Source organism: Lathamus discolor, chromosome Z (genome assembly GCF_037157495.1).
Source record: "Lathamus discolor isolate bLatDis1 chromosome Z, bLatDis1.hap1, whole genome shotgun sequence".
Taxonomy (NCBI): domain Eukaryota; kingdom Metazoa; phylum Chordata; class Aves; order Psittaciformes; family Psittacidae; genus Lathamus; species Lathamus discolor.
The window spans coordinates 13,152,628-13,173,192 of record NC_088909.1 but is presented as its reverse complement, the minus strand read 5'-3'; the positions used below and the strand labels follow the sequence as shown (position 1 = coordinate 13,173,192).

Below are 20,565 nucleotides of genomic sequence, written 5' to 3'. Positions count from 1 at the left end.
CTGTTTTTGGCTCACAGATACATCTGCTTGTAATTGAAAAATATTTTTTCAAGGTAGTTATTCTAATATGACACAAAAATCCAGAATTTTCTTGTATTTTACACTGATGCACACAGGCATTGAATATGTAAATGGAAGCAAAAGTTTCAGGTATAACACAGCTGTCCCAAAAACTGAATAAAGAAGTTTACTCCTTTGCTAAAGCAAAATGTGTCAATGCTCATACCTGAGTATCCACGATGACATTGCGCAAACAACCAGAAAAGTGTTTGTGTAGCAGCTGTGGGTAGGAATATGGTAACGATTCCTTTACACCACCCAACTGTAGAACGTGGTTCACATTCAAATACCTTTAAAAATTATATGAATAATAAAAATAGATGTGCATTTATCTTCAAACATCATGGCATTACGGCATAAGGAACATCTATTCTGCATTTCCAAACAATAAAGGCTTTATAAAATAATAAAATAATGCAACTATTTTATCTTCTTTCTCTGAAATACAGTCAACCAGTCAGCAGTAGCTGGCCCTTTAAAATAAAGGGGAATGTAAAGGGGCTTTTAAACATGACAGTGAAGTCTGTGGGATTTTAACTATTACAATTCAGGTACATTGTTCATGTTCAAGTCAGGAACAGCTGCGATATTCCAGACACCATATTCTCCTTCAAGCGCTCTTTGCATGCGCATTCATCCTGTACTACAGAAGTAATACAACAAAAAATTGTTGTGTTTATGATAAAGGCCAGATAAAGGCCAGAAACCTAAAAGCTGGGCCACCATGGTCTAAAAGGTACATTACACATGTCCAGGGTCTGCAGCATCTCCCAGTCATCTCTCTGAGCCAAAGAAGTCCATTTATTTTAGTCCTCGCAAAGTTTTTTTTCCCCTGGGTTATAAACTCCATTTTTTGTTTGCATTTGTTCCTGTATTTTTCCCTTTTTTGTGTGCTCCTTTCATGACCAGGAAGGCTCCACGCATCTGATGACAAGGCTTAATCCCAGTGGTAATCAGCACACTTTCTGGGACTATCTATTTCACAGCTCAAGTATCTTTACTAGTACAAAGGTTTCCCTAAAATATAACCTAAATATTCCTCACCATAATTCAAGGCCCTGTACAGACGAGATCATCTAAATTCTCTTTGTACCATTCTTTTATATACACTGACATTTATCGTATCTCTTCAGTTTTCCCTTCTCGCTGTTAAGTGACCTCAATTCTTTTATTCTTGGTAAGTCTTATTCTCAAGACAAGCTGATTACACTTACTGCTCACAGGACTAAGTCCAGCTGGTACATGGCCATCCTGCACTGAGGTACACAAACTGGACCCAGAACTCCACCTGAGGCCCAAATAAAGTGAGAAATCTTGTGGGAACAAGATGGCACAGGGTACCCACAAAAGCTCCAGTACTAGCCACATAGTGTTCCGGGATTGTCATTTAGCATTGCATGACTACCCAGGCTCCTTAAAATCCAATTAGTGCTCTAAGGTCCAGACTTGACCCAGAAGATCCTAGAGAAAAGGAAATGCTTTCAATGCTCCCAGTCATTAATAACTTGGCTTCAATTTGATAGGTAAAACGTTCAAAGGCCTTAGAATAAACTGCCTTTCAGTCAGCCTCCAGAAATGTACCTTTCTCCTTGTGGAACAGACCCAAAGACTTCACAGTTTGTACGATCTTCAGTGGAAAGCCACTTGCCTACCCCTTCAGTCTCCGAAACAACAGCTGCACTGCAGTGATCCAAAATGAATCGAACATTCTGCACCAAAATATGGGATTACTGAATTAAGAGTTTCCGTAAAATTCAATAAGCATATTATATAAAAATAAGAAGAAATTTCTTTTCTTTTTACACACCATCAAGCAAAAAAGGTTGGAGCTTTTTTCTGTTCCCTTTTCCACCTTGCAATAACCAGTAAAGCCAAAATGGAACCATTTAACAAAAGAAGGCATTTAATTCTGCATTCAATTTATGCTTCTGAGTAGTTCAACCACTTGCACAAAAACTGTAATTGCATTTGCAAATAAACGATTATCTGCTTTTTGTGCATAGGTAATCAATTTCATTGTCTGAATGTATACATTGTGTAAATTACAACTAAGCCTTTATGCACATTCCACATGTGCTGCAAAGCTTAGAAAACAGGAAAAAGATTCCTTTGATCCCAAAATATGGATCACAACATTGGCAGATTTGGAACTGACAATGCTGTCTTCCCAATGCTTGTATTATTCATCAAATCTACAAGCACAGAATAAAACATATAAATATGCAGTCTGTTTTTTCTATACTTCCGTTTTTGCACAAGGAAATAAATGCTATTGAAAATACAAACTTGGGGGTGCTGGTCGATGAGAAAATGAACATGAGCCGGCAGTGTGCGCTCACAGCCCAGAAAGCCAACCGTATCCTGGGCTGCATCAAAAGGAGTGTGACCAGCAGGTCGAAGGAGGTGATCCTGCCCCTCTACTCTGCTCTTGTGAGACCTCACCTGGAGCATTGTGTGCAGTTCTGGTGTCCTCAACATAAAAAGGACATGGAACTGTTGGAACAAGTCCAGAGGAGGCCACGAGGATGATCAGGGGACTGGAGCACCTCCCGTATGAAGACAGGCTGAGGAAGTTGGGGCTTTTCAGCCTGGAGAAGAGAAGGCTGCGTGGAGACCTCATAGCAGCCTTCCAGTACCTGAAGGGGGCCTATAGGGATGCTGGGGAGGGACTCTTTGTCAGGGACTGTAGTGACAGGACAAGGGGTAATGGGTTAAAACTTAAACAGGGAAAGTTTAGATTGGATATAAGGAGGAAATTCTTTCCTGTTAGGGTGGTGAGGCACTGGAATGGGTTGCCCAGGGAGGTTGTGAGTGCTCCATCCCTGGCAGTGTTCAAGGCCAGGTTGGATGAGGCCTTGTGTTGGATGGTTTAGTGTGAGGTGTCCCTGCCCATGGCAGGGGGGTAGGAACTAGATGATCTTGAGGTCCTTTCCAACCCTAACCATTCTATGATTCTATGATGCAGGCAGAGCAGGAGGTGGGGAGTGGGAATCAAATAGCTGACCTGACCACTAGTTCTGACTTCCAGTTGATGCCACTTTTTGTCTGCTACATTCAGGTGACTCGGAAACTGCAGCATCAGAAAACCTGAGCCATGGCTCATCTTCAGCACAGGAATGCCACTGGAGAGCTCTAATGCAAAATGAACAATAAACTAAATTTGGTTACGAGAATCCTTCCATTTTGGCTATGTTAGCAGTTAGTGAATGCACTGATTTAATGGTTATTTACCTGAAGTGGGGCTCCCTATAGAAACAGCTAGAATTATATTCTATGATCTCTATCATGCAGAAATACTCGCAGAACATAGTACTTATCTCTATGCTTGAGACCGTGCCACTTCCCTATCAAAACACTGAAACTAATTCCTGATAAGCAATCTTCAAGTTTGTAGTGCTCTACAACAATTAACATAATAAACAACCGAACTGCTGAGGTGAGCAGCTCGAGAGAGGGCGCCTTCAGCACCGGAGCAGGGGGAAGCTCAGCGTCCGGGACCCTCAACGCAGAGCGGCGACAGCCACCGAGGGAGCCTCAAGGCCTCGACGGGAGCTGCCCAGGGGCCGGCAGCGCCGCGGACGCGAGCGGGGACTCACAGGGGGCGGAGCCAGGAGGGGCGGCACCAGCCCTGGGTGGGTAAAAGCCGGCCCCAGGAGCGCGATGGTCAGGGCGGGTCGGGCGAGTTTGGTCGGAGGTCGTGCTGGTGGTGAGTACTCGCCGTGTGAGCAGGGCCCGGCCCGGGGGCTCTGCTCTGCCTGCCCCGGCGGTGCCCGGCGTAGGCACCCTGACAGAGCCGGTGAGAGGGGAGGCTGCAGAGCCCGGAGGGCAGGGAGTGCCTGCACTGGGCTTGTGAGGGAGGGTGCACGGTGGGCAGGGCCGCACTCGGTGCTCCCTGGTGGAGGCCCTCCTGCAGCAGGGGCTGAGCCGCGGGACGCTGTCAATGGGCTGCAAGATGGCGGGGAAGCTGAGAGGAAGCCGGACTGCGTGCTCCAGGCCCAAGGTGTGCAGGGGCCTCAAGTCCACTGTAGCTCATGGAGGAAAGAAGGAGGCCTTTAACCCAGGAAGCTGGGAAATAATAACAAAGAAAACCACCAAAAAAAGAAGGCAGAGGACAATTCAAAGCAAGGGGCTTCCTCTGAAATTTGTTCTCCCCACCCAGAGCTGCTTTGCTGTCCTGCAGGGGGCTGATGAGGAAACACTTGCACCACGAACAGAACGGCCGGCTGGTGCGCTGGTAAACATAGCTTCTGGTGCTGCCAGGAAAAAGCGGCGGGTCGTAGCGGTAGGGGACTCTGCTGTGAAAGGCACAGAGGCACCCGTCTGTTGGCCTGACCCAGTCTCAAGGGAGGTGTGCTGCCTGCCTGGGGCGTGGATCAGGGACGTTGCAGAGAGGCTGCCTGCTATAGTAAGTCCCACTGACTGTTACCCACTTCTAGTGATCCATGTGGGTGCTAGGGATATAGATAGCAGTGGCCTGGAGAACATGAAGGAGGACTACAGAGCCCTGGGAGAGGTGGTTAGGGGCTCTGGAGCTCAGATTGTCTTTTCATCAGTTCTCCAGTGTAAAGGGGAGGACCTTAAAAAGGCTGGGAGGACTGGCCAGGTTAGTAAATGGTTAGAACGGTGGTGCCATAGTCAGGGGTTTGGGCAACTAGAACATGGGACTCAATTTAGGAGGCCAGGTCTGTTGGGGGCTGGTGGAGCTGGTCTGACAGTGAAGGGGAAGAACAGTTTTGGTAGGAGGCTTGCCAGATTGGTGAAGTAAGCTTTAAACTAGATGGGATAGAATGGTGCCCCCCTCCCCCAACACAACACACCCAGTCAGTTGCCAGCACCTGTAATAAATGCTTGGAGCAATGTAGATACATTCCAGCGGCTCCAGCCAATGAGCCAGCTTCATGTGGAGCCTGGCTCAGATGCCTCTATACAAACACCCATAGCATGGGGAACAAACAAAAGGAATTAAGAGACGTGTGCACGTCTATGGGGATATGATATAATAGGCAGAAACCAAAGAAACATGGTGGGATGGCTCCTATGACTGGAGTGTTGGAATGGAATGTTACAGGCTCTTTAGAAAGGACAGGCCCGGCAGGTGGGGAGGGGGAGTTGCCCTTTATGTCAGGGATAGGCTGCAGAGTGTGGAACTCTGTCTGGGGGCAGGTGAGCAGTTTACAGAGAGTTTGTGAGTCAGGGTTAAAGGGAGAACAGCGATGGGAGGCATTACTGTGGGGATCTGTTACAGACCGCCTGATCAGGAGGACTCTGTTGCGCTCTACAGACAGACAGGAACAGCCTCATGCTCGCAGGCCCTTGTCCTCATGGGGGACTTCAACCACCCTCACATCTGTTGGAGGGACGGTACGGCCCAGCAAAAGCAATCCAGGAGGTTCCTCGATTGTGTGGAAGACAACCTCCTTCTGCAACTAACAGAGGAGCCAACAAGGAGAGGTGCCATGCTTGACCTCGTGCTCACCAACAGGGAAGGGCTGGTTGGAAATGTGACGCTCCAGGGCAGCCTTGGATGCAGCAATCGTGAGATGGTCGAGTTCGAGATCCTCAGACAGTGAGAAGAGTGTGCAGCAAGCTCACTGCCCTGGACTTCAAGGGAGCAGATTTTGGCCTGTTTAGGAACCTGCTTAGTAAGGTTCCACGGGATACAGCCCTAGACTGTTGGTTGGTATTCAAGGATCACCTGCTACAAGCTCAGGAGTGTTGCATCCCAACTAGAAGGAAGTGCAGCAGGAGGGCCAGGAGACCTCCTTGGATGGATAAGAAGCTGCTGAGGAAAATTCAAAGGAAAAAAGAGGCTTATAAAAGGTGGAAGCAGGGACAGGCAGCCTGGGAAGAAGGGATGTTGTCCAGGAAGCTAGGGACCAGGTTAGGAAAGCTAAGGCCCAGTTAGAATTAAACTTGGCTAGGGATGTTAAGGATAACATGAAGGGATTCTATAAGTACACTGCAAATAAAAGACAGACTAGGGACTACATGGGCCCTCTCCAGAAGCTATCAGGAGAACTGGCTACACAGGATTTGGAGAAGACTGAGGTTCTGAATGACTTCTTAGCCTCAGTCTTCACTGGCAAATGGTCTGACCTCAGCAACCAAGTCTTGGAAGGCAGACGCAGCGACTGTGAGAATGAAGACCTTGGGCCTGCTGTAAGAGAGGATCTGGTTCAAGACCATCTTAAGAACCTGAACATGTACAAGTCCATGGGACCTGATGAAATCCATCCATGGGTCCTGAAGGAGCTGGTGAATGAAGTTGCTAAGCCACTGGCCATCATATTTGAAAAATCATGGCAGTCAGGTGAAGTTCCCGACGACTGGAAAAAGGGAAATAGAACCCCCATTTTCAAGAAGGGGAAAATGGAAGACCCGGAGAATTACAGACCAGTCAGTCTCACCTCTGTGCCTGGCAAACTCTTGGAGCAGATTCTCCTGGAAGGCATGCTAAGGCACATGAAAAACAACAAGGTGCTTGGTGACAGCCAGCATGGCTTCACTAAGGGGAAATCCTGCCTGACCAATTTGGTGGCCTTCTACAATGGGGCTGCAGAACTAATGGACAGGGGTAGAGCAGTTGATGTCATCTACCTGGATTTGTGCAAAGCCATCCTTGTCTCTAAATAGGAGAGACATCAATTTGATAGGTGGACCACTTGGTGGATAAAGAACTGGCTGGATGGCTGCATGCAAAGAGTTGTAGTCAATGGCTCAACAGTATCCAGCTGGAGACCAGCAATGAGTGATGTTGGGACCAGTCTTGTTCAACATCTTTGTCGGTCACATGGACAGTGGGATTGAGTGCGCCCTCAACAAGTTTGCAGATGACACCAAGCTGTGTGGTTCGGTTGATGCGCTGGTTGATATGCCATCCAGAGGAACCCTGACACGCTTGTGAGGTGGCCTGATGCCAGCCTTATGAAGTTCAACCATGCCAAGTGCAAGGTCCTACACCTGGCTTGGAACAATCCCAGGCACAGCTACAGGTTGAGCAGAGAAGAGATTCAGAGCAGCCATGCTGAGAAGGACATGGGGCTGTTGGTTGATGAGAAGCAATATGAGCCAGCTTCAGTGTGCGCTCGCAGCCCAGAAAGCCAACCATATCCCAGGCTGCATCAAAAGGATCGTGACCAGCAGGTCGAAGGAGGTGATCCTGCCCCTCTATTCTGTTCTCGTGAGAACTCACTTGGAGTATTGTGTGCAGTTCTGGTGTCCTCAACATAAAAAGGACATGGAACTGTTGGAGCAAGTCCAGAGGAGGCCACGAGGATGATCAGGGGACTGGAGCACCTCCTGTATGAAGACAGGCTGAGGAAGTTGGGGCTGTTCAGCCTGGAGAAGAGAAGGCTGCGTGGAGACCTCATAGCAGCCTTCCAGTATCTGCAGGGGGCCTGTAAGGATGCTGGGGAGGGACTCTTCATTAGGGACTGTAGTGACAGGACAATGGGTAATGGTCATATAGACAAGTAACTGCTAAACAAAGCAAAAATGAGGTAAATGATTAACAGTATCCTGTATTACCTTTCAATTAATTAGGAAAATAAAAAATGCCAACCATATTGTGCTTCTTGTATAATAACTCAGAAAAAATAAGCAGTAGTAACCTTTCAAATATGTGTCAACAGAATGAGTTCTACTTGTATATAGATTTTCCTATGGTGGCACAATGGGACTGGATTCATGCACCAAATCGTTGCCTGTTTTTTAAAACATGCAAAAATGCCCCAAGACTGAAAGCAGTTGAAGTGGATTTTTTTCTCACCAAACTAGGTAAGAATGACATGCAACTAAGGCTGCATTGATCATGTAATTCCCATCTTCAAAGTCCCTAAATTCCTTCATAGCACTACACTTTTCCTGGGGGAGTATTTTTTTATATGTATCAGTCTGTCTGTTTTGTTCTCCCCTTGATTTCTACAACTCAGCAATGGACCTAAAACTATAGGTGCAGGCCACAGAAACAGACTTCAAAGAAAAAAGATTTAGTAGGACTTGCTTCAAAAAATTCTGAAACTAGAAAATACATTTTCTCACAAGATGGAAAGACAAAATTCATACTCTAACAACTACACTGCTCACAGGAAACCCATTCCGGAAAGACATTCAATTTTTGCACACCCTTTTGCAACAGTACCTATTGCAATGAAGTTTTCTGTACTCCCAGGTTCTGGATTTGATAAAGGACCACTATACAGTAAAAGTCCATCTGGAACCACGGTAATAAACTCAAGAGAGAGTGAGCTTTCAAAACAAGGCCTGATGGGATGAAACCATGCATAACCATTTCCATAGAAACTGTGCTTTGTCTGCTGGCAGTCTGGTCCGTGAAATGAAGCAGGACAAAGACATCTGAAAGAGCACAAACACAACAAATAGTCAAAATTCCCCACTGTTCAGACTTCTTTGTTTGCTTGTTTTACATGCAACAAATGTAGCCCTTAAATCACAGTTAAAAAAAAAAAAAAGAAAAAGAAAAAAAAAAGCAGTGAAACAATAAAGACTTTAGCAGTCTCAGGGGTGCTTGGCAATCATTAAAATACTGAAAGGATACAAAGCATATTGATCCACTACACTATCTCCATTAGAAAAAAAAAAAAAGGCATTTTTGAGGCCATGTTTTGGAGAACCATGAATTATTTCCCTAGGTATGTAATTTAACACAGAATACCGAACATCAGTTGGTCACTGTATTGCAGAGAAAACTCAGGGAGGTTAATCCCTAGCTAGAATAAGCCAGTATAATTTCACTAAAGTGGTGCATACCAAGTGATGCTACAATAAAGCAAGTTTCCTATCTAATGTTTTCTAAACTTTTTATTTCCCATGTTTAAACTACATTTCACTCCCCCTACATCCCTGCTATCACCACTGATATTTGCCTTTGTTACTACTCTTCTGGAAAAGAAAAACAACCAACCAACCAGAGCGCACTGCCTATTCCTTCATGCTGAATTAGGTGCTTTTAAAAAATGACACGTTAATCATACCACTGGTTTTCCCCAGGGTTTTTTTTCTTACTCACACACTATGTGCACCCATTTCAGGACTACAGCACCATTCTTCGGCCATTAGTAAAGACCCGGTTGTCATTACGTTTACTCTCCAGTGCACTGGTGGGGTTTTTCACTTCTCCTTCAGTCGGAAGGACATTTATGATTTTTTACACCTGGACCTTGGAATCACCACTCAACACATTGAAAATAGAAAGAAAAAGAGGCATGAGAACCTGCAGTACAAGTTTCCTCACCTGTAACCATTCAAAGTGTCAATACACACCCCACCATTGAGACAAGGGCTTTGAGGGTAGGAGGAACATGAGTGATGAACTCGGTCCCGAGCTGAGCAGGTGCAGACTGCATTGGTGGTGGTTGTTACTGACACAAACGACACACTTCCCGTATCCACCAGTGTTGGGATGTCACTCACGGCAAGGTCATTTGTGCAGCCGCTGCCCTTGCTGCAGTTTGCACTCCTACATTCATCTGCGTCGATCTGTGAAATGTTCAGCTGTAAAGCTGACTGGACCTGGGAGAAAATAGAGTTTAACATCTCACCAGTCTCATCGCAACAAAGGCTTTTACTTACTCCTTAATTTCTCAAAAGTCTAAGCCATCGCAGACTTCATGGAATGCTTTAGTTTCTTGGGTGTTAATTAGTAACATTCCTGAGTATAAAGGCAAAAAACCTGATGTGCCAAATACAGGAAAAATTTAAAAAAATTATAGTAGCAGTATTTCCTAAAAACTTATTCACTGACATGACTGCCTGTGAGCATGTTAAATCTGTACTAGCCAACTAACGTTATTTCCAAGGATCAAAGCTCTGAGAACATTTGAGACTCCACCTTCTGAGCTGTGATGTCTGTGTCACACTTCTCTGCACTGTGATAGCATGTTTTAGCTCAAGCCAGGATAAAAATTCTTCCTCATGAGTTACACCCAGGTGTTATTTCTTACCTTCTCTCACACAGAAGAACACAGCCATGGAAGAACGCAGGGCTGAGCTCCTTTCAATAACAATGTCCACAGGCAGCACCTGACATCACAACTTTGTAGCAATTAGGATTCTGTCTACTGGTTCCTGATTGTGACCTATAAACTTACATTTAAAGTCAAACTGTCTGAAACAAAATGAAATCAACTGGATATGGTATCTTATTTTAGTTATTCTACTATCCCTTTTGCTAGTTCACTGCTTCTATCATTAATTAGGGTTAAACCTGAAAGCCCAAACAGCCAAATACAAAAGCTCTAACTACTGTCACAGAGGTATACACTGAGGTATACAAATGTTAAACTAACAGTAGATCAGACTCAGACTTTATTTATACATTTAGTATTTGGGATAGTTTGGGGTTTGGGTTTTTTTTTTTTAACCATAAATATCTTCAAAATAAGCTCTGAAGTTATGAAAACAAATACATAAGTACTAAAGCACTCCTGTTTTTTCCACTGATGCAGTCATCTCAATTCACCACGTTAAGAACTTTGACCTTTATAATCAATTCTCACCATAGCCTGAAATATCCTAACTTGTATCGAAAAACATGTCCCCAAAGGCATAAAATATACTTTATAATGACATGAGGCATCCTGTCAATGTAGCCTGGTGTCTGCTGCCCACATCTATCACCATTAGTGGATAGTCCATAATGGACATTTAGATAGCTATATAATACCATTACAGAAAAAAACACAGTGTATATAAGAAACCTTGGCTCCAGCATGGTATTAGGATGGATTATTTTCTTGCTAAATAAAAATAGTTGTTATAAAGCTGTATCCCAAGGAGGTAATGCAAACATATTATTTATTTAGCAATGCAATGAATAATTCCAGCACTAATTACTTATTTTCAGTATTTATAGGTAAACATATGTACAAAAACTACTGGAGACATTTTCCAGCTACAATTGGTTTTCTGTAAATTATTGGTGATTATTCACTAAAGCTATTCATTAAATATTGAAAGGTGGTATACAATTAATGCAAACATATTTTTCATTTAAATATGTGAAGCAATCCCATTGTTACCACTTTGATGAATTCACCTGCCATACATTATGGCACAGAATATTTGAAATCTGTTTTCTGCATTATTTTTGCAGTAATTCAGTAAACACGCAAAAGAAGCAGTCATTACACTTCATGAATATTATCTGTCTCTGCCATTTCCTACTTCGTCATTCTGATGAGTCTCAAAATCCACACAACTATTGAAGATACACCAAGATGTAGACAGGTGGCAAGTTAAAATATTTCTGCTTGGTTCCCAGAATCAGCTGACCCTAACATATTCACACCAATGTCAAGTGCTGCTGTCTCTTCAGGAACAATCCTTCATAACATATACCACATATTATCATAGAATCGTAGAACCATAGAATAGTTAGGGTTGGAAAGGAACTCAAGATCATCTAGTTCCTACCCCCCTGCCATGGGCAGGGACACCTCACACTAAACCATACCACCCAAGGCTCTGGCCAACCTGGCCTTGAACACCGCCAGGGATGGAGCATTCACAGGTTCTCCGGGCAACCCATTCCAGTGCCTCACCACCCTCACAGTAAAGAACTTCCTCCTTATACCCAATTTAAACTTCCCCTGTTTAACTTTTAACCCGTTACCCCTTGTCCTGTCACTACGGTCCCTAATGAAAAGTCCCTCCCCAGCATCCCTATAGGCCCCCTTCAGATACTGGAAGGCTGCTATGAGGTCTCCACGCAGCCTTCTCTTCTCCAGGCTGAACAGCCCCAACTTTCTCAGCCTGTCTTCATACGGGAGGTGCTCCAGTCCCCTGATCATCCTCGTGGCCTCCTCTGGACTTGTTCCAACAGTTCCATGTCCTTTTTATGTTGAGGACACCAGAACTGCACACAATACTCCAGGTGAGGTCTCACAAGAGCAGAGTAGAGGGGCAGGATCACCTCCTTCGACCTGCTGGTCACGCTCCTTTTGATGCAGCCCAGGATACGGTTGGCTTTCTGGGCTGCGAGCGCACACTGAAGCTGGCTCATGTTCATTTTCTCATCGACCAGCACCCCCAAGTCCTTCTCCGCAGGACCGCTCTGAATCTCTTCTTTGCTCAATCTGTAGCTGTGCCTGGGATTGTTCCAAACCCAGGTGTAGGACCTTGCACTTGTCATGGTTGAACTTCATAAGGTTGGCATCAGCCCACCTTACAAGTGTGTCATGGTCCCTCTGGATGGCAAACCACCTTTCTGTGACTAAAAAGTGGTTATACTTATTGAACCGTAAGTTAGTGCAACTGTATTATAACTGTATGTATGGGACTAATGAAAAGGGAGAAAGCTTGAACTAAGTGCTAGCCTAAGAAGTGGTTTTGTCCTGACTGAAGAAAAAAGCCCCTTAGCTGTAGATGTAGCATATTCTTCCATTGAGGTTTGGGATATGCATCCCACACACTCAGTATCTGGGTGAATTAGACAGACACACAATAACCCTAGAGAATATACCTCGTTTTTAAACGCCGCCATCTCCGCATGCAGTTTCTCAGGTCTGTGATATGCTGAGCCATCACGGACTGCAAATCTTACATCTATCTGTTTTCCATCAATGTTCATCACACTGAAGACCATAACATCATTGGACTTAGTGAGTAAAATCTTTGCTAGTAATTCCTTGAACTTGCCATGTCTCGTTTTGCCTTGTTCATCTCTCCTTATGAACTCCTCTGCTGTGATATCTGAGTTTGAAAACATGAAATGCCAGGAGACCACAGGTTAGTTTCTCAATTTCTTACTTAACAATACTGAAACATACTGGGAAGTTCCCTATGGTGATAAGTAAATTAAGTATTGACATAACACCACCTACACCATATAAACATTCAGTTATAGAAGCAGCAAATAATACTAACAACTGTCACCAGCAAATAATACTAACCTGCCAGATGCACAGAGGCTGAGTTTTGTATAGCTTCATTTTCCAGCTCTTCAACATAGATTTGTACGGTAGATATAACGTCAGGACAAACTCCGTCAGAAACCCTAACTTTTAAGTTGTGCATTCCTTGAGGAGTGTTATCCACCATCATCAAAGAACCAGTCTTCTGATTTAATCTGAAAGACCTAGACATAAACCTCTAATTAGGAACCTTTAATAAAACAAAAGTGAGCACTTACTTTATTCATTATTTAGAAGGCCTTTCATGTTACTATGAAGGTTATAGGATCAAAACTTATGTGGATTAGCAAACAACAGCAGAAAAGAACCAGAATCACCTAAATTCAGAAATGACAGTCTGTAGAGTTTATAAAAAGATGTTTCTGCCACTCCCAATCCCCAGACTTTCCCAAACTTGAATGAAAGCAGTGCGTAGTGGAACCATGGGGTACAGCATAATCATACATCTGGAACAGGATAGGCTCTGTATGAAATCTCTGATACCATCTTCATTTGCCACCTCAAAGGGACAGTAATCAGTAATGATGGAACTATTCCATGACCACTACTGCAGAACAATAACCTCTTAACATGGAAACAGACCCAGGGGCAGCTGACAGACAGAAAGTAAGCCTTCAATTTTGGGCTACATAAAGCTCTTAAACTCTTATTCACAGTAGACACAACAATTCACACTGATATTCACGTCCATTTTCCGTATTTCAAACAGCATACGATTATGCTATATGCCATCTCACTTGATGATATGCACAAATAATATGTAAGTAGGTATTAGGGATCCAATTCAACATTAACAGAAAAAACTCCAGTAATCTGAGTCATGGTCTTCACAGGCAATTGTAAATATAGCCATTAAAGGAGATGACCAAATTCCCCTCCAAATTTGATTAAATGATTCCATTCTGACTTTTACATCTGGGATTTATATTCCACTAACATTTGAAAGCAAGTATTAAAAACTCTGCCCGTTTTCAAATCCAATCTTACAGAATGCACATTTTCAAATAAATTAATGACATCTGACTAAAAATCAGCATCATGGTGTGATCCTGCATTGTCTTGAAAACAATATTTCCTGCATTAATTTCTTAATACCTGGTTACCCAATTGAAAAAGAAAAAGAGCATTCAGAGGTACATTCCTTAATACACTCAATAACCCTGGCTTTATGCACATCCGATACATAGAGAAATACAGAGTGAGCAAAATAATTACAGAAGCATAAATATTACTCATTTTGACACAAGTACAATCCTCACTTCAGCATTTTTCCTTCAGAGAGAAATGTTTTATTGTCCCAGTCATCTTGATCTGGTGCAAACACTTCCCCAAGCACTGCTTTTGACCATTTTCCTGTTGAGATAAATTATAATAAATCTGCATTGAATTTCTGCTTTTCAGTGTACTTTATATTCTGCTGCATTCATGACTACATTTATTATTTTCAGATTCCTGCTCAATTTGATGATGGTTATGATCCAAGATTCTTAAAATAACGCATAGCCTGTCATATTATTTCTGCCAGTTCTGGAAACGTGAGCACACTTGGATGTCACACGAAAGAAGAAAAGCTGAGAACACCACAAAACAACAACAGAATTATAAATAAATACAACTCTATATACAATTCTCAGACAAAATAAAAAAAAATTAAAAAAATCACCACATCAGAAGTTAACACCCAAATGTTGCCACTCTATTATTTCCAGTGTCACACAAGTGGAATCCAGCAAAAGAGGGAGAGCATCTCATGGGGTGCATCTGGGAGAGAAGGCCAGGACAGAGAAAAGGAAATGGGCAAGAAGCCATCAAGCTGTGCCAGGTCTTGGCACTTTACTCAGACCCCTGTGGGCTGCCACTGAAGTGAAACATCCAAGCCGCTGTTCTAAAACAGCAAAAGAAGCAACTCCAGGGAAAAAGACCTTTTAATTCCACAGCCAAGATCCAGCAACATGGGAAATGTTTTAAGGCTCAAATCTGGAGCCAATCCACTCTAGGAACTTCATTCTCTGATTTCTACAGTAGGAACTGGTCACATCTTTTTCTCTTTTAGGTATACTGAATTCAGCAAAAATAACTCACTGCAAGAATACCTTCTGTAGATTAATCTTCTCTAATATTTATGATTAATTGTGCTAATGCAATGATGACCGAGATACACCCAAGTCTATATGGGACAGTATTTGGGGAAAGGTGTAATGAACCATGCTTAGTAAGTTCTATTATTCAGGACTATTTAAGGTCAACTTTTACAAATAATTTAGGAAAAAAAAATAATTAAAGACAATTTTTGGAAAGTATTATCTAAATGTTCACCCTCTACATACTCTGAGAAACTGTAAAGCATTCATGTAATGGATGTATTTGCTCTGCTCTCTCCCACTACAACCTTAAATCTCACCGTATTGCTGCTGCTATCACAGAGCAGCTCTCCTGCGAGTATTTCATGAACTCAGTGCTATGCACCACTCCAGAACAGCATCATCATCTTTTTTTCAGTCCAAAGACTACGAGCTCCAGGAAGCAGTCACTTATTGACTCCCAATGATTATTCTTTAGCTAAAAAAGCACCAACCCAGCTTTCTCTTGGATCCTTTCTTGACAGCACAAAACCTCCTTCCTCAGGACTTCTATCTTGCTCAGCCATACAGTGGCTGTCAAAGTGGCGGTGGGACTGCTCTGAGATTTCTGGATAGGGCTCATCTATCACCCTCTATTTCTTAAAGTTGCTTCAGTTCTGCCATTCTCAGCTCCAGATCTCTCAGCATCAGATGCTTCCCCAGTCATGGGTTCACACACAAAAAAATTCTCCTTTGTGTAAGTGAAAACTAGTGACCAGAAAACAGATTTTATTGGTTTAAAAAAAATACTGCTTTTTCTGCAAATGCAATATATAGTTGTCTGAAGCTAACAGTTTTCTGGAGATGATCTTTTACATACCAGGGTCTGCACATATACTTTACTCATTCCACTTGATTTATTAGTTTACAGAACTCAAGTTTCAGTTTTGAAATATGTAAAACATTAAAAAAAAATTAGAAGTGCAAGAGAGAAATTATGTTTAAAATCGTACTATATTCATGAATCTGATATAATATCCAGATAGTACTTACCTTTGTAACTGTACACATAGACTTCCTTATGGCCAGATTCATGGCAGTTGTCATTTTCGTCACCAATTGTTATAGTTAGGGTGTTTGTAGAGCTCATAGCTGGAATCCCACTATCTGTTATAACTACTGGCAGATGAAACACCTTCTGCTTTTCTCTGTCAAAGGACCTCAAAGCAGTTACAGTTGCTGTGTTATTTCTGTTGTCAGTAAGAGAAAAATCCAAAGAACTCTGATAATCTGGTGGCAATGAAAACATGAAGGGTGGCCCATTTTCCTCACTGTCTGGATCAAACGCATGCAGCAGTCTTGATGTATGGTTCATTGACACTATTTCAGGCTTCAGCATATTTTCCCAAACTACAGGCATATATGGTGCCTCAAACTTTGGTCCATTGTCATTAACATCAAGCAAGTTAATCAGAACTGTAACGCTTCCAGTGCGGGCAGGTGTCCCTTGATCTGAAGCTTGGACAATTAAACTGTATTTTTGAATGACTTCATGGTCTAGGGTATTTGCCACAACCAAATGACCATATTGGTCAACTGCAAACTGTCTCATAGGATCCGAATCTGACTGTATAGAATATATAATATTCCCATTCAAACCAGAATCCTTGTCTGTAGCTCTCACTGTGGTTACTGTAGTACCTACAGGCATGTTTTCAAAGAAAGGGCTTGTCTGAATAAACTGGGAAAGGAAAACTGGGCTGTGGTCATTAGAGTCTTCAACTTCAATCAGGCACACTGCAATACTAGAAAAATCAAGATCTTCCACTGCAATAGTAAGATTAAACTGCCTTTCATGTGCATTCTCAAAATCCAATTTTTTTTTCAGTCGAATAGCGGCACACTGCCGTTCTTTGTCATTCCCAATATAAAACTTCTGATCTGGGTCTCCCCTTATGATACTGAATATTAAGTCAGCATTTTCCCCAAAATCTGCATCTGTAGCACACACCTGCACCACTTCTGTGTTGATGGCACTGTTTTCAGGAATTACTGCCTGCCACAGCTTTTTTGTGAATTTAGGTACGTGATCATTGACGTCTGCAATCCAGACAGTGGCAGTGCCAGTTCCTGTTAGCCCTCCTCCGTCTCTTGCTTCAACAGTAAGAAAATAATTTTCAGTCCTTTCTCTGTCTAGCATTCCCCCCGCTACATAAATTGTACCAGTATTGGGGTCGATATTAAACATGTCAGCACCAAACTCATTTCTTACATTCTCTGTTATCCTGTAGGTCAGGACAGCATTAAGACCTACATTTGGATCATCACAATCAACAGCACCCATTTCCATGACTAACGTGTCTGCAGGAGAATTTTCAAAGACATTCCCATTGCAATCATCAGGCATGCATGTGAACATGGGTGCATTGTCATTTATATCCCACACATTAATAATTACATCAGCAAATCCTGTAAGTCCTCCTCCACCTTCATCCGTAGCCAATACAACAAATCTCCACAGGGCTCTCTCTTCCCGATCCAGTATCTTGTTGGAGTAAATGCTACCCGTTCTCTCATCTATTGTGAAAATACCAGCTGCGCCATGCCCATGCAATGAGTATCTCAAATCTGCTTCATCCACATCACTATCGGGATCATTTGCCATAACCTACAAAAGTTTTGAAAACAAGGACATGGAAATAAAATACATAAATATTGCACCATATCCTACATGCTCCTACAGTCTGACGGAGTCCAATCAAAAGTAGGTAATATGTTATTAGTATGTGCATGCCAGAAGACTGGCAAATGAAAGGTGGCTGAGGGACAATCCAGGTAGGTAAATGTGCTTTGTACCACAATAAGAAGGTAGATATTCTAATACTAAAATCATATTTTATTTTTCATCTTTTTAGAGGTGATTTGACTATGCTATTCTGATAGCTATTTTAAAACGTTAATGATTTAGATTTTTGGGTCACTTTTTAGGATTTTGAGCCATCCTGCTTATTCTACTTAATATCCTTGTAATTATTTTTCCATTAAAATCCATTTCTCTTCTTCCACTGACGAACGAAAAACCTCAGTGAAACTAAATTTCATTAATATATCTGTTTTGGATTATTAATGCAATTTTACCCTAGTAATCTGTGCTCTTTCACCGAAATATTATAATCTATGTATGTACTACCTGAAGTACAAAGACTGGTAATCCATCCAGTTCCTCAATTATACTTCCATAGTATTCACTGATAGAGAAAACTGGAATCTCATCATTTTTATTCATGACATTGATGATGATAACTGCATAGTCTTCCCATTTCCCATCAGAGGCCAACATGCAAATCTCATACATTTTTGTTTCTTCATAATCCAGTGGTTGGGCAATAAAAATGGCTCCTGTTTCTGATTTTACACCAAGGACTCCTCCTGTGTTCCCAGATATGATCTGATACCGTAATTTAGCATTTGTTCCTGTCAATTACCAACAGCGTCAGAAAACACACATTTCTTGAAGCAGATGAAACATGGGATGTTAAGAGGAAGTACAAATCATACAAGAACTTATTTTTTGGTATTACAGCTTTGTGGTCTTTTAAAACATGCAGCTATGTCAGATTACTTACCAGCATTTTCAATTCTGCTATGTCCAACTGTAATTTGTGTCTTTGCAATGAAGTATTAATTCTGCTTTTACTTATGATCCCTCAAATTCACTGAAGGATCAATATGACTGGCCAAGGCTATGGGACCAAAAAGACAAATTCTTACTTGCTAACACCCAGCATGTAATAGTGAGTTATCATCAAATACTTCATACCATAGAACCATTCAGGACTCATTCTAGGATGTCTAGACTCAAGTATGAGAATGCATACAAAGAAAAAAAAGAAAGAGAATACAAATATACTGTCTATAGAGAAAGCAAATGAATCCCACTGAAATAAAGTCTGATTTGTTCTAGTTAACCACGACACTTTTATTGGTGCCCATTTATAAGAAAATTATATGATCTATTATAAATTTGTATTTGCTGGCACAGAAATTATTCCCCATCATCCCACATTAATGCTTTGCCGCCTGAAATAAGAGTTATTTGGCTTCTGCCTCACAGCTCCATTATGAACTAATGTTCATGCCCAATCAGTTCACACTTAAAATTTAAAAATCTAGAGACAAAAAGACATTTTCCTTTCTAACACCACTAACTATGTCTTGGTGTGCTGAAATTAACTCATTAATATTTTAGACACAGCTATTGCGAATTCCAGTACTTCACCTTCATCTTCATCAGTAGCACTGACTGTAATGATAGTTGAGCCCACATCCTGGTCTTCATCCACATTTACTTCATAGACACTCTGAGTGAACACAGGCTTGTTATCATTCACATCACTGATAAAAATGCACACATAGGCAGTGTCTAGAGAGGCAAGAAAACAAGAGATTAAAATACTCATCTGTGCCATGTCTGTCAGCTACAATTCCTTAAGCTGTCCAGACACACACTAAATGAAGATGAATATGCAGACAATACAGAAACAAACCCTTAGGGTTGTGGGCCATATATATACCAACATTACTCAAAAGCACTTGGATATCAAATGAATGTCGCATCCAATATGTTTAAACAGATAATATGTGAATAATTGATGCCTAATATGGCAATTGTACAGTTTTTAGTCATAACTTTTTGTCCTGAAGCCACAAAAGCTGAATTTTAAGTCTGTCTTTAAGCACAGCCATCAACTAAGAATGGGATTCCCTACCTTGAACTTTCCTGCTTCATACTTCATAACTACTTTAGACTGAACACAGTACCTTACGCAGTGCTTTGAGAAACACTTTTACTACCCAAAGATCTATCTCCTAAAGATAATGGGTGCATCTTTACCAGCTGGGAAATACTCTGTAAACTCTATCTATGAAGCCCTAGTTTTAATTCCAGAACAAAAAACTTACTTGCTCATCATATAAAAAACCTCTTCCAGCTCCGACACAACTGCTGCACAAACAATAAAAAAAGAAAACCAGAACTAACCTAAAACCACAACAATGGACACTCTTTCACAAGTACACTTGAAAAAAGGGCAATGAATCTTGCATTTCAAGCTTCTGTTTTCAGAGATGAATCCAGGTAAAATCATCCCTGTCACAGACATCTGTCTCTTACCAGAGTTTGGCTTCCCATGTTTTCCAGGTCGAGCTGACTCAGAGCCATCTACTGATTCGACTTCTAGAAGATAGGACACTTTCTTCTCTCTATCAAACACTGAGGCAGTGTATATTGAGCCTGTCTGTGAGTCCAAGCGAAAATATGTGTAGTCTCTGCTACTGTCATGTAACATGGAGTAAGTTATCTAAAGGATTAAAAAAAAGTTACTATATACTTTCCTTTTGTTGGATAGTTGACAAGTACTTAAAGAGAGGAAGAACAGTCTTGTGTTTGAGAACTTAATCAGGGCCAAGAAAGCTAGGTAAAGCTGCCAGTTTGAGCAGTCAAGTTTGAAGTC

The 20,565-nt window shown here is 41.9% G+C and overlaps 1 protein-coding gene across 1 annotated transcript in view; it reads right to left on the bottom strand.

The window, feature by feature from the left end:
- Nucleotides 1-20,565, bottom strand: part of LOC136005170 (neural-cadherin-like) — a 58,492-nt gene that overhangs the window by 9,659 nt on the left and 28,268 nt on the right. The window contains 12 exon segments of the mRNA XM_065662414.1: nucleotides 227-350; nucleotides 1,642-1,769; nucleotides 3,065-3,192; nucleotides 8,201-8,415; nucleotides 9,314-9,591; nucleotides 12,542-12,771; nucleotides 12,972-13,156; nucleotides 14,252-14,345; nucleotides 16,106-17,720; nucleotides 18,243-18,526; nucleotides 19,332-19,475; nucleotides 20,226-20,412. Coding sequence (XP_065518486.1) covers nucleotides 227-350; nucleotides 1,642-1,769; nucleotides 3,065-3,192; nucleotides 8,201-8,415; nucleotides 9,314-9,591; nucleotides 12,542-12,771; nucleotides 12,972-13,156; nucleotides 14,252-14,345; nucleotides 16,106-17,720; nucleotides 18,243-18,526; nucleotides 19,332-19,475; nucleotides 20,226-20,412 — 3,612 coding nt within the window.